This window comes from Eschscholzia californica, unplaced genomic scaffold (genome assembly GCF_041429995.1).
Source record: "Eschscholzia californica isolate CP2 unplaced genomic scaffold, dmEscCali1.0.p SCAF_4, whole genome shotgun sequence".
In the NCBI taxonomy this organism is placed as follows: domain Eukaryota; kingdom Viridiplantae; phylum Streptophyta; class Magnoliopsida; order Ranunculales; family Papaveraceae; genus Eschscholzia; species Eschscholzia californica.
In genome coordinates this window covers 52,194,494-52,210,277 of record NW_028238461.1, presented here as the reverse complement: position 1 = coordinate 52,210,277, position 15,784 = coordinate 52,194,494, and the positions used below count along the sequence as shown (strand labels likewise).

Below are 15,784 nucleotides of genomic sequence, written 5' to 3'. Positions count from 1 at the left end.
AATCGTACTTGTTGGGTTATTGCTTCAATCTGAGTCACACTTGCAATTGACCGCAGCTTCTTGGAATCAAATTGATTTTCCTACATAATTTTCCTACGTAACAAACGGACCCTTAAAGAGTTGTGATTCATGTGAACGTATCAAAGAAAGATATGGGAAAAGTTTTTCTTTTGTTTTTCTTCATCTTTTTTCAGGGGAAAAGAGCCAAATGGTATGATGATGGTTCTTCGTTCTTTATGGGCTTCTTCTTCAATTTCATCAAATCGAAGATGTCTTACAGTACGAAAAGAAAGAGGAAATCATACAACGAATCTGATTTTACATGAAGATGAGAAGAAAAGAAAGACGGATTTATCTTCGCTCAAGAAGCGAAGATGTCTTACATACCTTTAGGGTCTCTTTTCACTTTTCACGATCTTTAAGATCTCTTTGTCGACCTTTAGTGTCTCTTTTCTCGATCTTTAGGATCATTGTGTCTGTGTCTAGTCCAATTTCTTTCTCTTCATGAGGCACTTTGCATTTAAAGGTATGTAACTCTCATGAAGTTTTCAGATGAGAAATAAGAATTATCCATGTAAACAATGTGATTTTATCACTTTATTAATGGAAATTGTTTCCCTTTGGCTTCAAAAAAAAAAAAAAAAAAAAAAGAAAGAAAGATACGAGTACAGTCATATACGGCCCCACATTACAGCTATAGCCCCCTTGGCTAAGGCAAAATATTTTAAAGGTCCTTATGTGAATGGGGCATCTAGAGAAAGACATTTCCCAGACTAGACAAGATCCAGTTGCATCGCCTCTAAAACGAAAATATTGAGTGCATTTATAATTTTTCTTAATGTCTAGAGAAAGACATTTCCCAGACGAGACAAGATCCAATCCAAGCCCATGAAACCAAAAAAGAAAAGGAACAAAAAAAAGACAAACAAGCCATCATTCTCAGTGAAAAACATAACATTCGACATTTTTAAAGCAAATACTAATACTGCAGCTTAGGTGTTGTTCGCTGTTGTTGGAGCTAGGCTTCGGAGGAGGAACCCTCGCTGGATGACTGACTATCATCTTGTAACTTCTTTGCCTCTTCGTAAGCCCATTCCAGACCCGAGCAATAGTGGATGGGTGGATTAAACCTGCAGTCATTTATGTCTTCGGGCAAGAACGCCCCATTCTCAATCAAGAATCTCACTGCTTCCTTCTTTCTTTCTCTGGCTGCACTGTGGAGAGGAGTCCCTGACAGAATATAGACATCACGTCAGCTCAGCCACAAAAACGTAATTGGAGCTAATCCAAACGGAAACATTACCCAGAATTTCGGGCAATTACCAACTAGTTTATGAGATGAGTATACACTATGTTGACATGACAGTAAATGATACTCACGGCATAGAACATTATAGTCGAACACAAGAACTATAATGTTTATAGCTCGGACCTTTTCTTGAATAGGGTTCTACTTTTTTTTTTTACCAGGCGTTCAGGCGGTACTTACAATTCTGAAATAAGATACTTTTTCTACTAATATACACTGCATAGCGATGTTCACTTATAAACTTAAGTGTTTAACAAGTAGGGCAATAATAGTCCAACAAACACTCCGTAACCAAAAAAGAAGATATTCATTGAAGCAAATCAAGTTACCAAATATTGAAGGTATATAATTTTGTACTATAAGTTATAAATCAAGGCTTTTATGCCATATAGGAGAGAGCCTTGACCATGCGCCAAATGAAATACTTTTCGCGACTAGCTCGAGACGTTTAGGAGTTCACATTAGCCTTGGCATTCGGCGCAAGCACCCTAACTTGTTTAAGCAACATCTTTGCAAGGTCTGTTCTAGCTTGTTTAGCTCTAAAACTTAATCGTAACTTGTTCAAGTCATCATCCTAACTTGTTTAAGCTCTTTACTGAAGCAAGGAGTCGAGTAATTATCAGATAAATATTCATCTTTGCAAGTATATTATGCAGTAATAAAAAATTTCATCGTGGCAACTTCCCACATAATTGCAGCAGTAAAACCAAGAAATAAGTTGACCTTCTCGTTTATAAATAAAACTACTAGCTATAGAGAGATATTACTTACAGCCACAAGCCCCCTTTGTCCTAGCATCAATGTCTGCTCCATACTCGAGCAATTTATCCATAACCTTAAGATGGCCACCCTTAGCAGCAAGGTGAAGAGGAGTAACACCTTGTGCTTTGGGACCCCATGCAAGAACGTTAACATCAAGCCCTTCACTCAGCAATCGCTTCACCTGTAGAGGAGGCAGAGAACAAAACACTTTGAGCAAAAACTACTTAATTGTTTAATGCATTCTTATTAACTCCATTACTATGTTCTTTAATACATCTCGTTTATACCCACAATTTTAAGATAAATTAACACATAAACAATGCACCAGAAAAAACAAACATGAAGGGTAATGAAACGATACTAACCTCCTGTAAATCACCTTTGCGGGCACCAACGTGAAGCGAAGTCCACCCTCTATCATCTCTCTCAACATCAGATCGATACATACGTTTACCGGACAAGTTTCGCCTAAGCGAACGACCAAACTGTTCTTGTGGCATTATCTAATCCCACGGAAAAACGACTAAAACACCCTCAAATTCAACGTGATTCAAACTTTTGTAAACCCCCAATAACCCTAATTCAACGTGATTCAAACTTTTGTAAACCCCCAATAACCCTAATAAATCTCGCCAAGCAAAGATTCCAGATACAAATTGAAGATGAAAACGTAAAATAAACTAAACTAATTTAGCGAGAACCAAAAGAATAATTACCCATACCGACAGGTGCAAAAGGATTCAAACCAGGGCCAAAAGCACGAAGATTGTGAGAAATTGAGATCGGAGAAGCATACATCGAAGATAATCGAGAGGAAGAGAAGATTAGCATAGTTAGGGGGAAACGGAGTTTATTAAAAAAGGGAACAAGTCACCAAGAAATACAAAAACCCTAGATCGGTGGAAGATCAGATTGAATTGGAGGAGAATTTGACGAAAACATGGAGAAGATGAAAAAGTTCACAAAGAAACCCTAGAAATATTTGAAGAAAGAAAACTTCGTTGCGCTTGCGTTGGAAGAACGCTCGTCTCTAGAATCGAATTTATAGGGCGGTTGATATTTCAGCCCACGTTTTTACTATTTTAGCCCATAAACAGCGGGCCGGAACTGGTCTGCTAAAAGCTGAACCGGAATAAACCGCGGTCCGCGAGATAAACAACCCGAATTTGTTCATCCTTCTCCTCCAATTCACTCTCTCTCTCTCTCTCACTAATTTGCTGCCATTCGAGTCAGTCCGGTTTAGTCTTCAGGTTAGTCCTAAATCATCAATTTGATTTAGTTTTTGATTTATCATAATTCATTTTACTGGAATAAGATCTATTATATACTGATCAAATCAAAACCCATTATCTTACTTTTGGTGATCCAAAAACTGATGGAAGAACCATAGCTATTCAATGTTGTTTGTTTATCTTATCATATGATATGGAAATCATCACTCTAGGCAGAAATCCTATGTGGTTTGCCGTAATTCGTAGTTCAGTGGATCAGAATCATGGGAAGCACGCACACAACAAACCACATAAGATTTCTGCCTAGAGTTTGCCTAGTTTTTCTTGTTCTCTAGCATTTTCTGCCAAAGCCCAAAGAATGGTTTTTTAACCTCAATTGACGAAGTTTTCGTTTCTCAAGTAGGCCCAGTGGTTAGTCTAGTAGAGAAGAGAATAGGTTCGCGGAGCGGAATATACCGGGAATAGTTTCTCAAGTAGGCCCAGTGCAGGCAAGGCCGCCTCTGTTTTAGATCTTAGGCCAAGCAAAAGGTAGGTGCTTCCATCCAGCAATAGCTTCGCTCCCCCTTCTTAGTGTTGGCCGTTACAGACTTGTAAGGTTAACTTAAGAGAGCAAGAATTTGAGTTAGGCTTGTGTCGGGTAAGAGCCCGAAGTGACATATATTACCTTGATGAGATACGTGGTTCAAATCAATGGATCATAAGCTACTGACCTTATTGTTTTGTATCGGATGATTCTGATATGTTTTTGGATGTTGGTCACGTTGTTCTGAGCCATGATTGTTTATATTCTGTGTGAAACATGATTGTTTATTTTGTTCTATGGCCAGTAAAGCAAAGATCTGTACTTTATTCTCCCTATGCTGAATGCCTACTTTAAGGCATAGTTGTGGAATAGCTTGTTAGTCATGAAAATTTGGAATGGATGGCGTCGCTTCCTTTTCTGCACCCCTCTCATATTATTTCTACCTTTTTACCTATTCTCAGGTGAATTGCCCATTCTCATACTCACTCTTGAGTACCTAAACCATTTCTGTCGTTTATTTCGATATCATTTTTTTTACAATGTAAGACCGAAATTTACGAGAAAACTTCGTCCATGTTTCTCAGTTATCGTATTGCACCATAACTCACATGTAGAAGTGCCACGAAAATACTACAAGAACAAATTTGATCATCTGGTTCTTGGCCCTGCTGCTGGTCAGGGTTTGCGTGATCGATTGCAATGTGAAGGTACTTAACATTCATTTTACTCAAGGTTTTGTACGCTAGCATGCCATCTCATATATTTGGATACCAAATTTACTTGGTCTATCTACAACCGAGTTATATTATTTTGAATCACGACCCCAATATCTGGAAGAAACGGATAATGAAGATGGTGGCGCTTCCTTTTCTTTTAATAATTGCTTCCTTTTGTCTTTTGCCAGTGTGATATGGTTAGTAGCTCCTAATTTTACAAAACTTTTATAATCTGATATATGTATTCTGTTTTTAAAATGCTGCAGGCACGAAAGCTCTTCATAAGATCCATACTTCAACTTCGCCTCGAATCTCCGGTTTAGAGAACACTATTTCTTTTGTAACAGTCTTTACTATTTATAATACCTCCAATCCTAGGGACAATAGCGCATCTAAGTTGGTAACTATTGGGAAAACTTCCTACAATAAGGCGGAGCGATCAGTGGCAGTTCTGGATGTCTTCATCAACTTCATTAAGGTTGTAAATCTGAACGAGTTCAATTTTGAACTATAAGTTTCTACTCGTGTTTTATATGATCATCTAGTTATCTTTATAACAAGCAAAAATGCTCTCTAATATCTAAATAACTCAATTTCAAACCAAGTCTCCGTCAGACAAAATTACTCTAAGAAGCTTGAAGTGATAAGAATTATCTAAATAGAATAGCTAGTCAATGGGTTCTTGCTATATTAAAGAGTTTAGTTCAAATTTGATCGTATATTCGATTTTGCAGGTCTCTATGCCCCAAAGCAATGTATTTATTCTCACAGATCCAGCCTCTGATATGTCAATACGAAGAAATAATGTCACTGTATTACCCGTTCCAGGTGAATATTCGCGAGACAAGTTGATGCTTCAAAGAATCAAGTCTTACATTGTAAGAATGAATGTATATTAGTACAATTTCTTTATAGTCGACATTGTTAGCTTCCTAGGTGAGAGTATGCTGATTGTTTTATACTGATTGTTATCCAGAAGTGACTTCTCAGTTTAATTTCATTTGTTCTTTCTGATAGAATGTGCTCAACTTGTTTCTATAATATCATTACATATGTTACTCTGAATAGATTCTTAGGTTTTGGTCGGTATTCCTTGAATTTTTCCAAATATTTGGGTCCAAGTTATGCTTTTGTTTCTTCTTTTAAAGTACGAACACATAAACCATTTTGTAGTTAGTCCACACTCCACATCAGTTTTCTTAAGGCATAATAGGGGGATGTCAGATGTGAATATTTTTAGAAGTTCACATGATACCAGGCGAAGCTCTTATTAAGACTTATTTGTATGAAAAAATAGAATAGGAATAAAGGTGTTAATTTATGGTGGTGCTTTCATTTTCTTTGTATTCAGGCCTTCCTAGAAATCAGGCTTGAGCAACCTTCTAGGCAGGAAGAGGATAATCATCATTACATCTTCACTGATTCCGATATAGCAGTGGTTGACGATCTGGGACAGATATTTCACAACTACCCGGATTTCCACCTTGCTGTCACTTTCAGGAACAACAAAGACCAGCCTCTGAATTCAGGATTCATTGCAGTTAGAGGGACCCATGATGGAATTTCGAGGTACATAATTTGCTTCCTGTTTCTTCTTTGTTACGGGGAAATTTTCAAATACTGATATTCGTATTGTAATATATCTTGGTTAAATAGAGCGACGGTGTTTCTCCAAGAAGTACTAGAAATATACGTTTCCAAATACATGAAAGCCTCTCGAATGCTAGGAGACCAGCTAGCTTTGGCTTGGATTATAAAGTCCCATCCTTCATTTGATGCCAAGAGATTTACTAAGCCACAAGCTTTTCTGGATGACATTCACGGAACATCGGTTCTCTTTTTACCTTGTGCAATTTATAATTGGACGCCACCTGAGGGTGCCGGACAATTCCATGGAATGCCCTTAGATGTTAAGGTAATTATACTGCAACTCCAAAACTTGATGGTTCATTTCTATTTCTTTATCTTGCTCCCGAGAACGTTTCGACTTATTATTTCCTTCAATTCCGTTTTTTTTCTTTTGACTCGACAACAAGGGCATTTGAACCACTATTACCATTTGATGTGGTTTGTCTGTTAAATGTCATTGCTGATTTGCCGACCTATGTTTTTTTTCCGCTCCAACTTATTTGATTTTCAGGTGGTTCATTTCAAGGGATCAAGAAAGCGATTGATGCTTGAATCTTGGAACTTCTATAATTCCTCCACCTCCCCTGGCATTTCAGATATGTTGTGCTTAATCTTAATGAGTGGAAGAACAAAATATGATTTCTGAAGCTTAATAACTAGATTTCTCGAACTTCGCCAACTCCATTTGGGTTTTAATGCTGAAATTCTGCAGAGAGTGATTAAACAAGAAATGGCTAGAATACTCTCTGGTTTTAGCTGATTGAAGCAACTATAGCGAACATGAGAAAGAAAGAGCAAAAGTACGACGATGATGACAAGTATGTGATTCTTTTTTCTCTTTATTCTTCAATTTTTCTTACTCTATTTCCATGTTAGTACAGAGAAATTCTTTTCGCTTCTGATGTTTTATTTGTTGTTGTATCTTCAACTTGTGGATTTTTCCCAAGGATGGATAGTTGGATATTGTTCACTTGCACAGCCAATATTGAAAGAAGAGGTTATTCTTGTCCATGAGCAGAAATAGTATTTTTTTTCCCTATAATTCAAGACAAAAGTAAATCTGTGATTGTTATATGTTTTCCTTAAGAGTTAACCCCTTTTTAGCCCAAATTTTGGACCAACTGATCGTTTTGGAAACAAATTTTGTCTGTCAAATCACTCGATTTAGATTACAGTTTTTATTACTAAGCAAAAGACACTACAAAGTATTTACAAAGTGTTTATTACTAAACAAAAGACACTACATGAGGAAATTTACACAAGAAAACCCTAGGAATGTGCAAAGAATGAAAGATAGAGAGCTACTAGCTCCACTGCTGTGGGATGACCAGATCAGTGTTTAATTGGCTTTGTCACTAGTCCATAACCAAAAGGGAAGAGTGGGTCATAATTTTTGTCGCCGTAGTTCATCGGAAGTTGATCGACAGTCTTGAACCAAGTCCGTGAAAGCCTGCCAGTGAACCCAAAATCCCCGTAAAGAAGATCGGCAACGCCTAAACCTGCACTTCCCGGAAGCCATGCAGCAACAAGAGCATCAATCTCTGAGAGGTAAGGTTGGATCACTAAAGGTCTTCCAGAGATGAGAATAACAACACATTTCACAGACCCACAAACATTCTTGATTGTGCTTATGCCTGGTTCAGGAATTGTTAGATTCAAGTCGTCCCCTAATGTTTCTGCATATGGTAGCTCTCCAACAACAACAACAGCATATGAGAAGTTGTTAGACTTAACAAACTCGGCGCTCGGACTCTTACTATAGACAATTTCAGTGTCTGGATCTACGGTTGACGTAATGCCACTGAGGATGGTATTTCCTGTTCATTATACACCGATATTGGTGTAAGGAAAAATAATAGTTTTGGAAAGACAATATATTAACCGAACTGCTGAGAAATCAGATAAAATGGGTAAACCTGCAGTGATGTTATTTCCGCTACTTCCTTGCATTTGGATAGTCCATCCACCACATTGGTAGCCCAAGTTGCTGGCATGGGTTCCGGAAACTAAGATCCTAGGCGCCTTCTTCGGGAGTGGAAGCACTGGCTTGTCGGCCGATTTACCATTTTTCAACAACACAAGTGACTTTCTCACAGCTTCTCTTGCCAAGTCTCTGTGTCCCTGACTTCCCAGATGATGAACAAGACTGAAATTAGCCATGGGGTCTTCAAAGAGTCCCATGGTGAACTTCACTCTCAAAATCCTTCTCACAGCATCATCAATCCTAGTCATTGGAATGATTTTGTTCCTAACTTGGGAGATTAGAATATCGATAAACTCGGTATGGTTGTAGGGAAGCATAAACTGCAAAATCCCAATAAAAGAAAAAACATCTCAAACACTTCATACTGTAATTTGAATCTCAAACAGAGTCTCCTACCATGTCAATGCCGGCTTCAACTGCAGCTTGGACTGAGTATGTATAGTTAGAACGACGTGGTGAGGTAATCCTGTCGATTCCTTGGGAATCCGAAATTACAATACCCTGATAACATATATAAAGATAGATGAGAAAAACGTTTTTCTATCGTCTGAATCTGACTCGCTTAGTCTGACTTGTTTGGTCAGGGGCATAATAGTCATTTCAAAGTATTTAACACGCTACGTACCGTTCTATAGTATATTGACAGTTCCAACTTACCCGGAACTTAAGCTTGTTCTTGAGGAAGTTGGTAATGAGATCATAGTTGGCGTGCATCTTCATACCGTTCCAACTCGAGTATGAAACCATAATAGTTGACACACCTTTGATGATCGAATCATAGTAAGCAGGCATGTGAATACTAAACAATCCATGATAATCAATCACTGTATCGTTCTCATTGATTCCTTTGGTCGTTCCGCCATCCCCAACAAAGTGTTTTGCACAAGCTAAAACTTTAGTCCTACATATATACAAACAAACAGTTACCTGATTATTGGCTTAACTTTTTCGAATGCCTAAAATAGGATTTCAAACATCAACATTGTCTTAGTATCATACCTGCCACCAACATAAGGAACTCCTTTTGAAGAATTGAGAGGAATGTCTCCTTGTAACCCTGGAATAATCTCAGTCATCGCCTTAACAATCCTATGATCCTCACTATAACTCTCATAACACCGACCCCATCTCGGATCTCTACAAACCTATACAAGATTCAATATCTAGAGAAAGCGAAAAGTGAAATAAACCCTCATAAACCAATAACTATATGAACATAAATGTACTTAAAATCGTAACCATTAAGCTCTTTACCGCAATGCACGGAGCAAAAGTATATGTTATACCAGTAGCCCTAACTTCAAGAGCAGTTGCAGCACCAATCCTCTTTACAAGTTGAGGATCTCTGCATCAAAAGAAGTTCAGTCTAAAATACTCGTCGACGATTCCATAAGGATTAACATAAACAAATAAAGAACTTCCATGAAGCTAAGATATGGTGAACTTGCCTAGTACATCCAAGTCCTATATTGTGTGGGAAAACAGTGGCCTTAAAGACATTGTTATGTCCATGAAGAGCATCAATCCCATAAATCATCGGAATACCAAGGCGACTAGATAGCGAACCATTTTGGAACTCATTCACCATATTAATCCATTCTTCGGGTGTGGCACGATGCTTCCATACTTTTTTTCCACCACTCAATAGACTCCCTACCAAAACCACCAACTTATATTATAAAACAATCCTTTTGAGACATGATTTAACAAACTCAAATATCACAGTTTGAGTCTGAATTAAATTAGTTGTATATTTTAACATAATACAATAGAATGTTCGATCGTCCATTAGCTCAGACCCAACATCACAGTTTAATATCAACCTCATTTAAATCATTTTTTTAATCATTTTAGATGTTTAAGCAATGTTCTTAATTTTATTTGAAGGGAAAAAAGTTAATTACATAATTACCAATGGAGTAATTCTTCATTATTTCAGGAGTAGCAACCGATTGTTCGATCTGAACCATCTGACCAACCTTCTCGTCTAAAGTCATTCTATTCATGAGGTCTCTGATCCTAATATTAATGGGTTGATCTTTATCTTTGTACTTCATGTACACATCCTCTGCTTCCACCATGATTGAAAAGCAACAAAAACAAAGAAATACTATCAATGGGGTCAAAATACTTCTTCTCATTGTTGTTATTCTTTAATTTCTTGTCTAATTTTGTTTAGTCCTAATGAGATAGAGAGAGATGTAGAAACATAGAAGACCAATTGATCTTTATAGAAGAAAAGTTGTGGATAATTGAAGAGAAATTTGTGGAAAAGAAAAGATATAAATGGATTAGATTATTTACTCTGTTTTACTAAATTAAGATATTAAGATTAGAGATATATGGATTAGAAATTCTTTTGTTTTAGAGAGAGAGATTATGAAAATCCAAGGAAGGTGTAAGAGAGTGACAGGTAAGTTAGTTATGCTGACCTTTTCTGAAAAGTCTTTAATCCATCCAAATCAGTTAATATGAAGTTAAACCACTTTTTAAGCACCAAATAAGCATTTTATCCAAATAGGATAATAATCCACAAACTGATTTACACGTGTGTTTTACATTTTTGAATTACCAATCTTGCCCTCATTTTAATTTTTGCTTTTTTCTTGCTCTTTATTTGGATATAGTATATCTCATTGTCGAGTTCGTTAAAGTGGACAATTACTCGGACAGACTCGTTAAAGTGGACAATTACTCAACCGAACTCGAGCAAACAGTCAAAGACATTAGCCGAGCCTGAACATCTTACTACTCACATCGGCTAGGCTGGAGTACACCCCTAGAACTAGGGTTAAGAACCATTGAAAACATTGGATGGGAATAGATGTTTCCTTTTATTATATTCCTCAATCTATATTAGAGATATTCATTACAAAATATCATAAGATCTTAAAAATGTGAAAAAATGATGGAGCTATGTCTCCATTAATTGTTCTCACTTGACCAGATCAGTGTTTTATTGGCTTTGTCTCTAGTCCATAACCAAAAGGAAAGAGTGGGTCGTAATGTTTATCGCCGACGTTCATTGGGAGTTGATCGACGGTCTTAAACCACGTCCGTGAAAGTTTGCCAGTGAATCCGAAATCCCCGTAAAGGAGATCGGCAATGCCTAGACCTGCACTTCCAGGGAGCCAAGCAGCAACAAGAGCATCAATCTCTGAGAGGTAAGGTTGGATAACTAAAGGCCTTCCAGAGATGAGAATAACTACACATTTGACAACCCCACAGACATTCTTGATTGTGCTAAGACCTGGTTCAGGAATGGTTAGGTTTAAGTTGTCTCCTTGTGTTTCTGTATAAGGTAGTTCTCCAACAGCAACAACAGCATATGAGAAGTTGTTAGACTTAACAAACTCGACGCTTGGATTCTTACTATACACGATTTCGGTGTCTGGATCAACGGTAGACGTAATGCCACTGAGGATAGTATTTCCTGTTCATTTACACAAAAGGGTATTTCGTAAGGAAACTCTCTATTTTTCCGGAAAGGGCAGTACAAAAATGTAGATAAACAGGCAATACCGGCAGTGATGTTATTTCCACTGACTCCTTGCCACTCGATCGTCCAGCCACCACATTGGTAGCCCAAGTTACTTGCATGGGTTCCGGCAACCAAGATCCTAGGCGCCTTCTTTGGGAGTGGTAAAACTGGATTGTCGGCCGCGTAACCATTTTTCAATAACACAAGTGACTTCCTCACAGCTTCCCTTGCCAAGTCTCTGTGTGCCTGCATTTTTTGAATTCAATCAAGTAAACTAGATTTATATCCATATATCGTCACAATCGAACAGAAACGTAATAGAAGATTAAATAAACTAACCTGACTTCCGAGCTGATCAACTAAACTGTAATCAGCCATTGGCTCTTCAAAGAGTCCCATGGTGAACTTCACTCTCAAAATCCTTCTCACAGCATCATCAATCCTAGTCATTGGAATGATTTTGTTCCTAACTTGGGAGATTAGAATATCGATAAACTCGGTATGGTTGTATGGAAGCATAAACTACAAAACCCAAAAACAGTAAAGACATCTCAAACACTTTATACTGAAATCTAAGATCTCAAATAGAGTCAAGTTTTTGGCATTAAACAGAGGTTTTTACCATGTCAATGCCAGCATGAACTGCCGCTTGGACTGAGTTCGAAAAGTTAGAATGTGGTGGCGAGGAAATCTTGTCAACCCCTTGCCAATCCGAAATCACAAAACCCTGACAATTTACAAGAAAAAGGGTATGAGTTGCTCTTGCTTTCTTCCGGGAACCCAGACAACTTTAGACGACGGTAATATAAACATTTCCAACTTACCCGGAACTTAAGTTTTCTCTTGAGGAAGTCGGTAACTAGATCACGGTTGGCGTGCATTTTCTTACCGTTCCAACTTGAGTATGAAACCATAACAGTTGAGACACCTTTAGCAATCGAATCGTAGTAGGCAGGCATGTGAATACTGAGCAATCCATGATAATCGATCACTGTATTATTCTCATTGATTCCTTTGGTTGTTCCTCCATCGCCCACGAAGTGTTTCGCGCAAGCTGCAACCTTAGTCCTAAAAAATATCACCAAATGTTTAAAACAGATAGTTATCGGAATATTTGGTTATACTTTTTTAAACCCTGAAATAGGAGTTCTAGTCTCATACTTGCCACCAACATAAGGAATTCCTTTTGGAGAATTAAGAGGGAGGTCTCCTTGTAATCCAGGTATAATCTCAGTCATAGCCCGAACAATATTGTGATCCTCACTATAGCTCTCATAACACCGACCCCATCTCGGATCTCTACAAACCTATATAGATTCAAGAACAAGAAGAGGCGAAAAATGAAATAAACCTTCTGAAACACAAGAAATGTTCAAGCTTCAAATCCATTATATGAACATAAATGTACTTCGAATCATAAGTAGTAAGCTATTTACCGCTATAGATGGTGCGAAAGCATATGTAACACCAGTAGCTCTAACTTCAAGAGCAGTCGCGGCACCAATTTTCTTTACAAGTTGAGGATCCCTGCATCAGAAGAAATTCAGTTCACAAATTACTCATCGAAGATTCCTAGAGGGTTGACACAAGCAAGTATAATGGAAATATTGAAGTATATTCAAAAGTTTTAAGTCGTTGAGGCGGTTTTAGATCAGGAACAATCCCTTCGGGCGGAAAAAAGAACACAAAGAAGAACTTTGATGGAGTTAAGGGTATAGTGAACTTGCCTAGTACAGCCGAGGCCAACATTATGGGGGAAAATTGTGGCCTTAAAGGCATTGTTATTTCCATGAACAGCATCAATTCCATATATCATTGGAATACCAAGACGGCTAGATAGCGAACCATTCTGGAACCCATTCACCATATCAACCCAATCCTGAGGGGTAGCTCGGGGCTTCGGGACACTCCCTCCGCCACTCAATAGACTCCCTGCCAAAATCGCAATTTATATTATGATATAATCCTTGAGCAATGATTTAATGAGCTTGGGGCTCAGATATCACAATTCGAAACCGAGTTAATATACTTTGGACTTCCACATGATATAGGAGATCATTCTCACTTGTGGCTATATCACATGAAGATATAGGTGTTAGAGCCCATTGGCATAACTCTCATTGATAACTAGCTTACAAGAAGGGAAAAAAACCCAAGGATAGGCCTGTCTACTTCACGAATTCTAATGCTCAGGCGACGTGGGATAATACTAATACTTCCCCTCAACGCCTGGACTGGAGACAGTGGGCACTCCCCCTCCACACGCAGGCTAAGGTTAGTAAGTCCCGATCCATCCCTGGGACACTAGCTCTGACACCAGTTTTTAGCCCATTGGGCTTAACTCTCCTTGAAAACTAGCTTGCAAGGAAAGAATTGCCCAGGCTTATCTACTTCGCGAATTTTAATGCTCAGACGATACGGGATAATGCTAATACTAGGCCCATTAGCTCAGGCCCAAGCATCACAGTTTAAGATCAACCTCATCAAACCGTTTTTATTTTTTCAGAATTTTAAAGCAATTGATCAAAAGAAAGAAACATAATTTACCAATTGAGTATTTCTTCATAATCTGAGGTGTTGCAACGGCTCGATCGAGTTGAATCATTTGACCAATCTTCTCTTCTAGAGTCATTCTGTTAATGAGGTCATTAATCCTAGCATTCATGGGTTGATCTTTATCTTTGTACTTTAAGTACTCACCCTCTGATTTTACCATGGTAATTAAGAAACATAAGCAAAGTAATCCCACCAAAGGGATTAAATTTGTTCTCCTCATGGTTTTTCTTTGATTTCTTATCTATACAACAAAAAGAACTAGTAGTGTAGAAGGAACTTAGAAAGTAACCAAGAAGAATGTGAGTTTTCTAGAGGGAGAGATTATATATTTATAGCTATTCAAGGGGAATGTAATTAGCAAGTAAATCATAAAAATTCTCCTTAATGAAGTTCTTTAAAGAGATATATCTCATATAATGCACTAATGCAGGAACATGCATGTACAAAAATGGGAAGTTTACAAGAAATCCAAAGGGGGTGTGAGAGAGTAAGGGTGCAAGGAAAACGTCATAAGTCTAGGCTATTGGTTCTTGTTCAGACTTAGTAAGTGTCGAGGTCATTTGGGTGGGCTCACAGAGCCTTTCTCTAGAATAAAATGCTCTACCAATTGGGCCTTGTTATGGATGTTAAAGGCGAAGACAATATCTATAACTTCTTAGGCCGGGGCGTTGCACTACCTAGAGTAGAAAGTGATATACTAAAGTCCTTAGATAGGAAGGTAAATGGTTTACAAGTTGATAAATTTTTCATAGCCAAAAGTCTATGGTCATCAAGGAATTAGTTCCAAATTTTGTTCAATGGATTGTTTGGTCCTTTTTTGAAGATTTTGTTGTAAAATTAGTGGCTAATTATGAAAATTCTAACTTTATTACTACAAAAGTGAAAATGATTTGGATAAGGAGTTGAATCCATTGGGTCTAATCTTTGGGATTATAATTGTTTATTTTGGTAAATCATTAAAAAGTGATTTGAAATGATTAAAGAAATTTTAGAAAGCAATATAAAAAAAGTATGTATGGGAAACAAATTATTATATACCAAATAAGTTGAAATCTAAATGATTTTGAAATGAGGTTGATTAGGTTTTATATTATGGAATAAAATGAAATGGATTCATATTTAGTTTGGAAATAAATTAAAATGATTCAAAATAATAAAAAAAAGAAGATTTGGATTTAATCTTGGAAATGCATTAAAGTATAAGATTTAGTGAAATAAAAAAAAATGAATCAGCAAAGGGATAAGAATTATATGTGGGAATGTTTTAAATCTTAAACACAATCCTAAAGATGTTGTCGAATAAAGTTGCACTGATTTAGAAGATAAACTTGATTTAGTACAGGAAAATAATCATAATTTGATTTGAGAGAAATTAAAACTGATTTGAAGAGATAAAAATAAGAAACAAGATAATGCATTAAGGAAAGAATTGCCCAGGCTTAACTCTCCTTGAAAACTAGCTTGCAAGGAAAGAATTGCCCAGGCTTATCTACTTCGCGAATTTTAATGCTCAGACGATACGGGATAATGCTAATACTAGGCCCATTAGCTCAGGCCCAAGCATCACAGTTTAAGATCAACCTCATTAAACC

General features: G+C 37.4%; 4 protein-coding genes across 10 annotated transcripts; 1 reads left to right on the top strand and 3 right to left on the bottom strand.

Moving 5' to 3' along the window:
* Positions 1-800: 800 nt before the first annotated feature.
* On the bottom strand, positions 801-3,302 carry LOC147545949 (phytochrome-interacting ankyrin-repeat protein 2-like). Of its 2 annotated transcripts, XM_086638244.1 has the most exons (4): positions 2,794-3,036; positions 2,437-2,561; positions 2,081-2,252; positions 913-1,230 (listed from the first exon to the last, which is right to left on the bottom strand). In XM_086638244.1, exons 1-4 carry the CDS (start codon positions 2,900-2,902, stop codon positions 1,019-1,021), a joined length of 618 nt encoding a protein of 205 aa, XP_086494370.1. In that variant the 5' UTR covers positions 2,903-3,036; the 3' UTR covers positions 913-1,018. The 2 variants fall into 2 exon arrangements, with proteins under 2 accessions (XP_086494369.1, XP_086494370.1); XM_086638243.1 differs by having other exon boundaries at positions 801-1,230; positions 2,437-3,302.
* On the top strand, positions 3,091-7,182 carry LOC147545948 (uncharacterized). Of its 6 annotated transcripts, none has more exons than XR_015224246.1 (9): positions 3,091-3,321; positions 4,131-4,287; positions 4,411-4,533; positions 4,809-5,020; positions 5,277-5,420; positions 5,894-6,111; positions 6,199-6,457; positions 6,683-6,989; positions 7,119-7,182. XR_015224246.1 is itself a non-coding variant. In XM_086638242.1 (9 exons), exons 3-9 carry the CDS (start codon positions 4,209-4,211, stop codon positions 6,815-6,817), a joined length of 1,170 nt encoding a protein of 389 aa, XP_086494368.1. In that variant the 5' UTR covers positions 3,266-3,321; positions 3,707-3,831; positions 4,131-4,208; the 3' UTR covers positions 6,818-7,182. The 6 variants fall into 6 exon arrangements, 5 of the variants coding, with proteins under 5 accessions (XP_086494367.1, XP_086494364.1, XP_086494368.1 ...); XM_086638242.1 differs by adding an exon at positions 3,707-3,831 and having other exon boundaries at positions 3,266-3,321; positions 6,683-7,182; XM_086638241.1 differs by having other exon boundaries at positions 6,683-7,182.
* Positions 7,183-7,312: 130 nt separating this feature from the next.
* On the bottom strand, positions 7,313-10,354 carry LOC147545947 (uncharacterized). Its single transcript, XM_086638237.1, has 8 exons — positions 10,068-10,354; positions 9,604-9,808; positions 9,410-9,500; positions 9,155-9,300; positions 8,813-9,056; positions 8,552-8,656; positions 8,088-8,475; positions 7,313-7,988 (listed from the first exon to the last, which is right to left on the bottom strand). The coding sequence occupies exons 1-8, from the start codon at positions 10,294-10,296 to the stop codon at positions 7,504-7,506; spliced, it is 1,893 nt and encodes a 630-aa protein (XP_086494363.1). The 5' UTR covers positions 10,297-10,354; the 3' UTR covers positions 7,313-7,503.
* Positions 10,355-10,987: 633 nt separating this feature from the next.
* LOC147545946 (uncharacterized) lies at positions 10,988-15,335 on the bottom strand. Its single transcript, XM_086633944.1, has 9 exons — positions 14,184-15,335; positions 13,364-13,568; positions 13,073-13,163; positions 12,798-12,943; positions 12,461-12,704; positions 12,259-12,363; positions 11,976-12,158; positions 11,678-11,882; positions 10,988-11,588 (listed from the first exon to the last, which is right to left on the bottom strand). Exons 1-9 carry the CDS (start codon positions 14,410-14,412, stop codon positions 11,104-11,106), a joined length of 1,893 nt encoding a protein of 630 aa, XP_086490070.1. The 5' UTR covers positions 14,413-15,335; the 3' UTR covers positions 10,988-11,103.
* Positions 15,336-15,784: the final 449 nt, after the last annotated feature.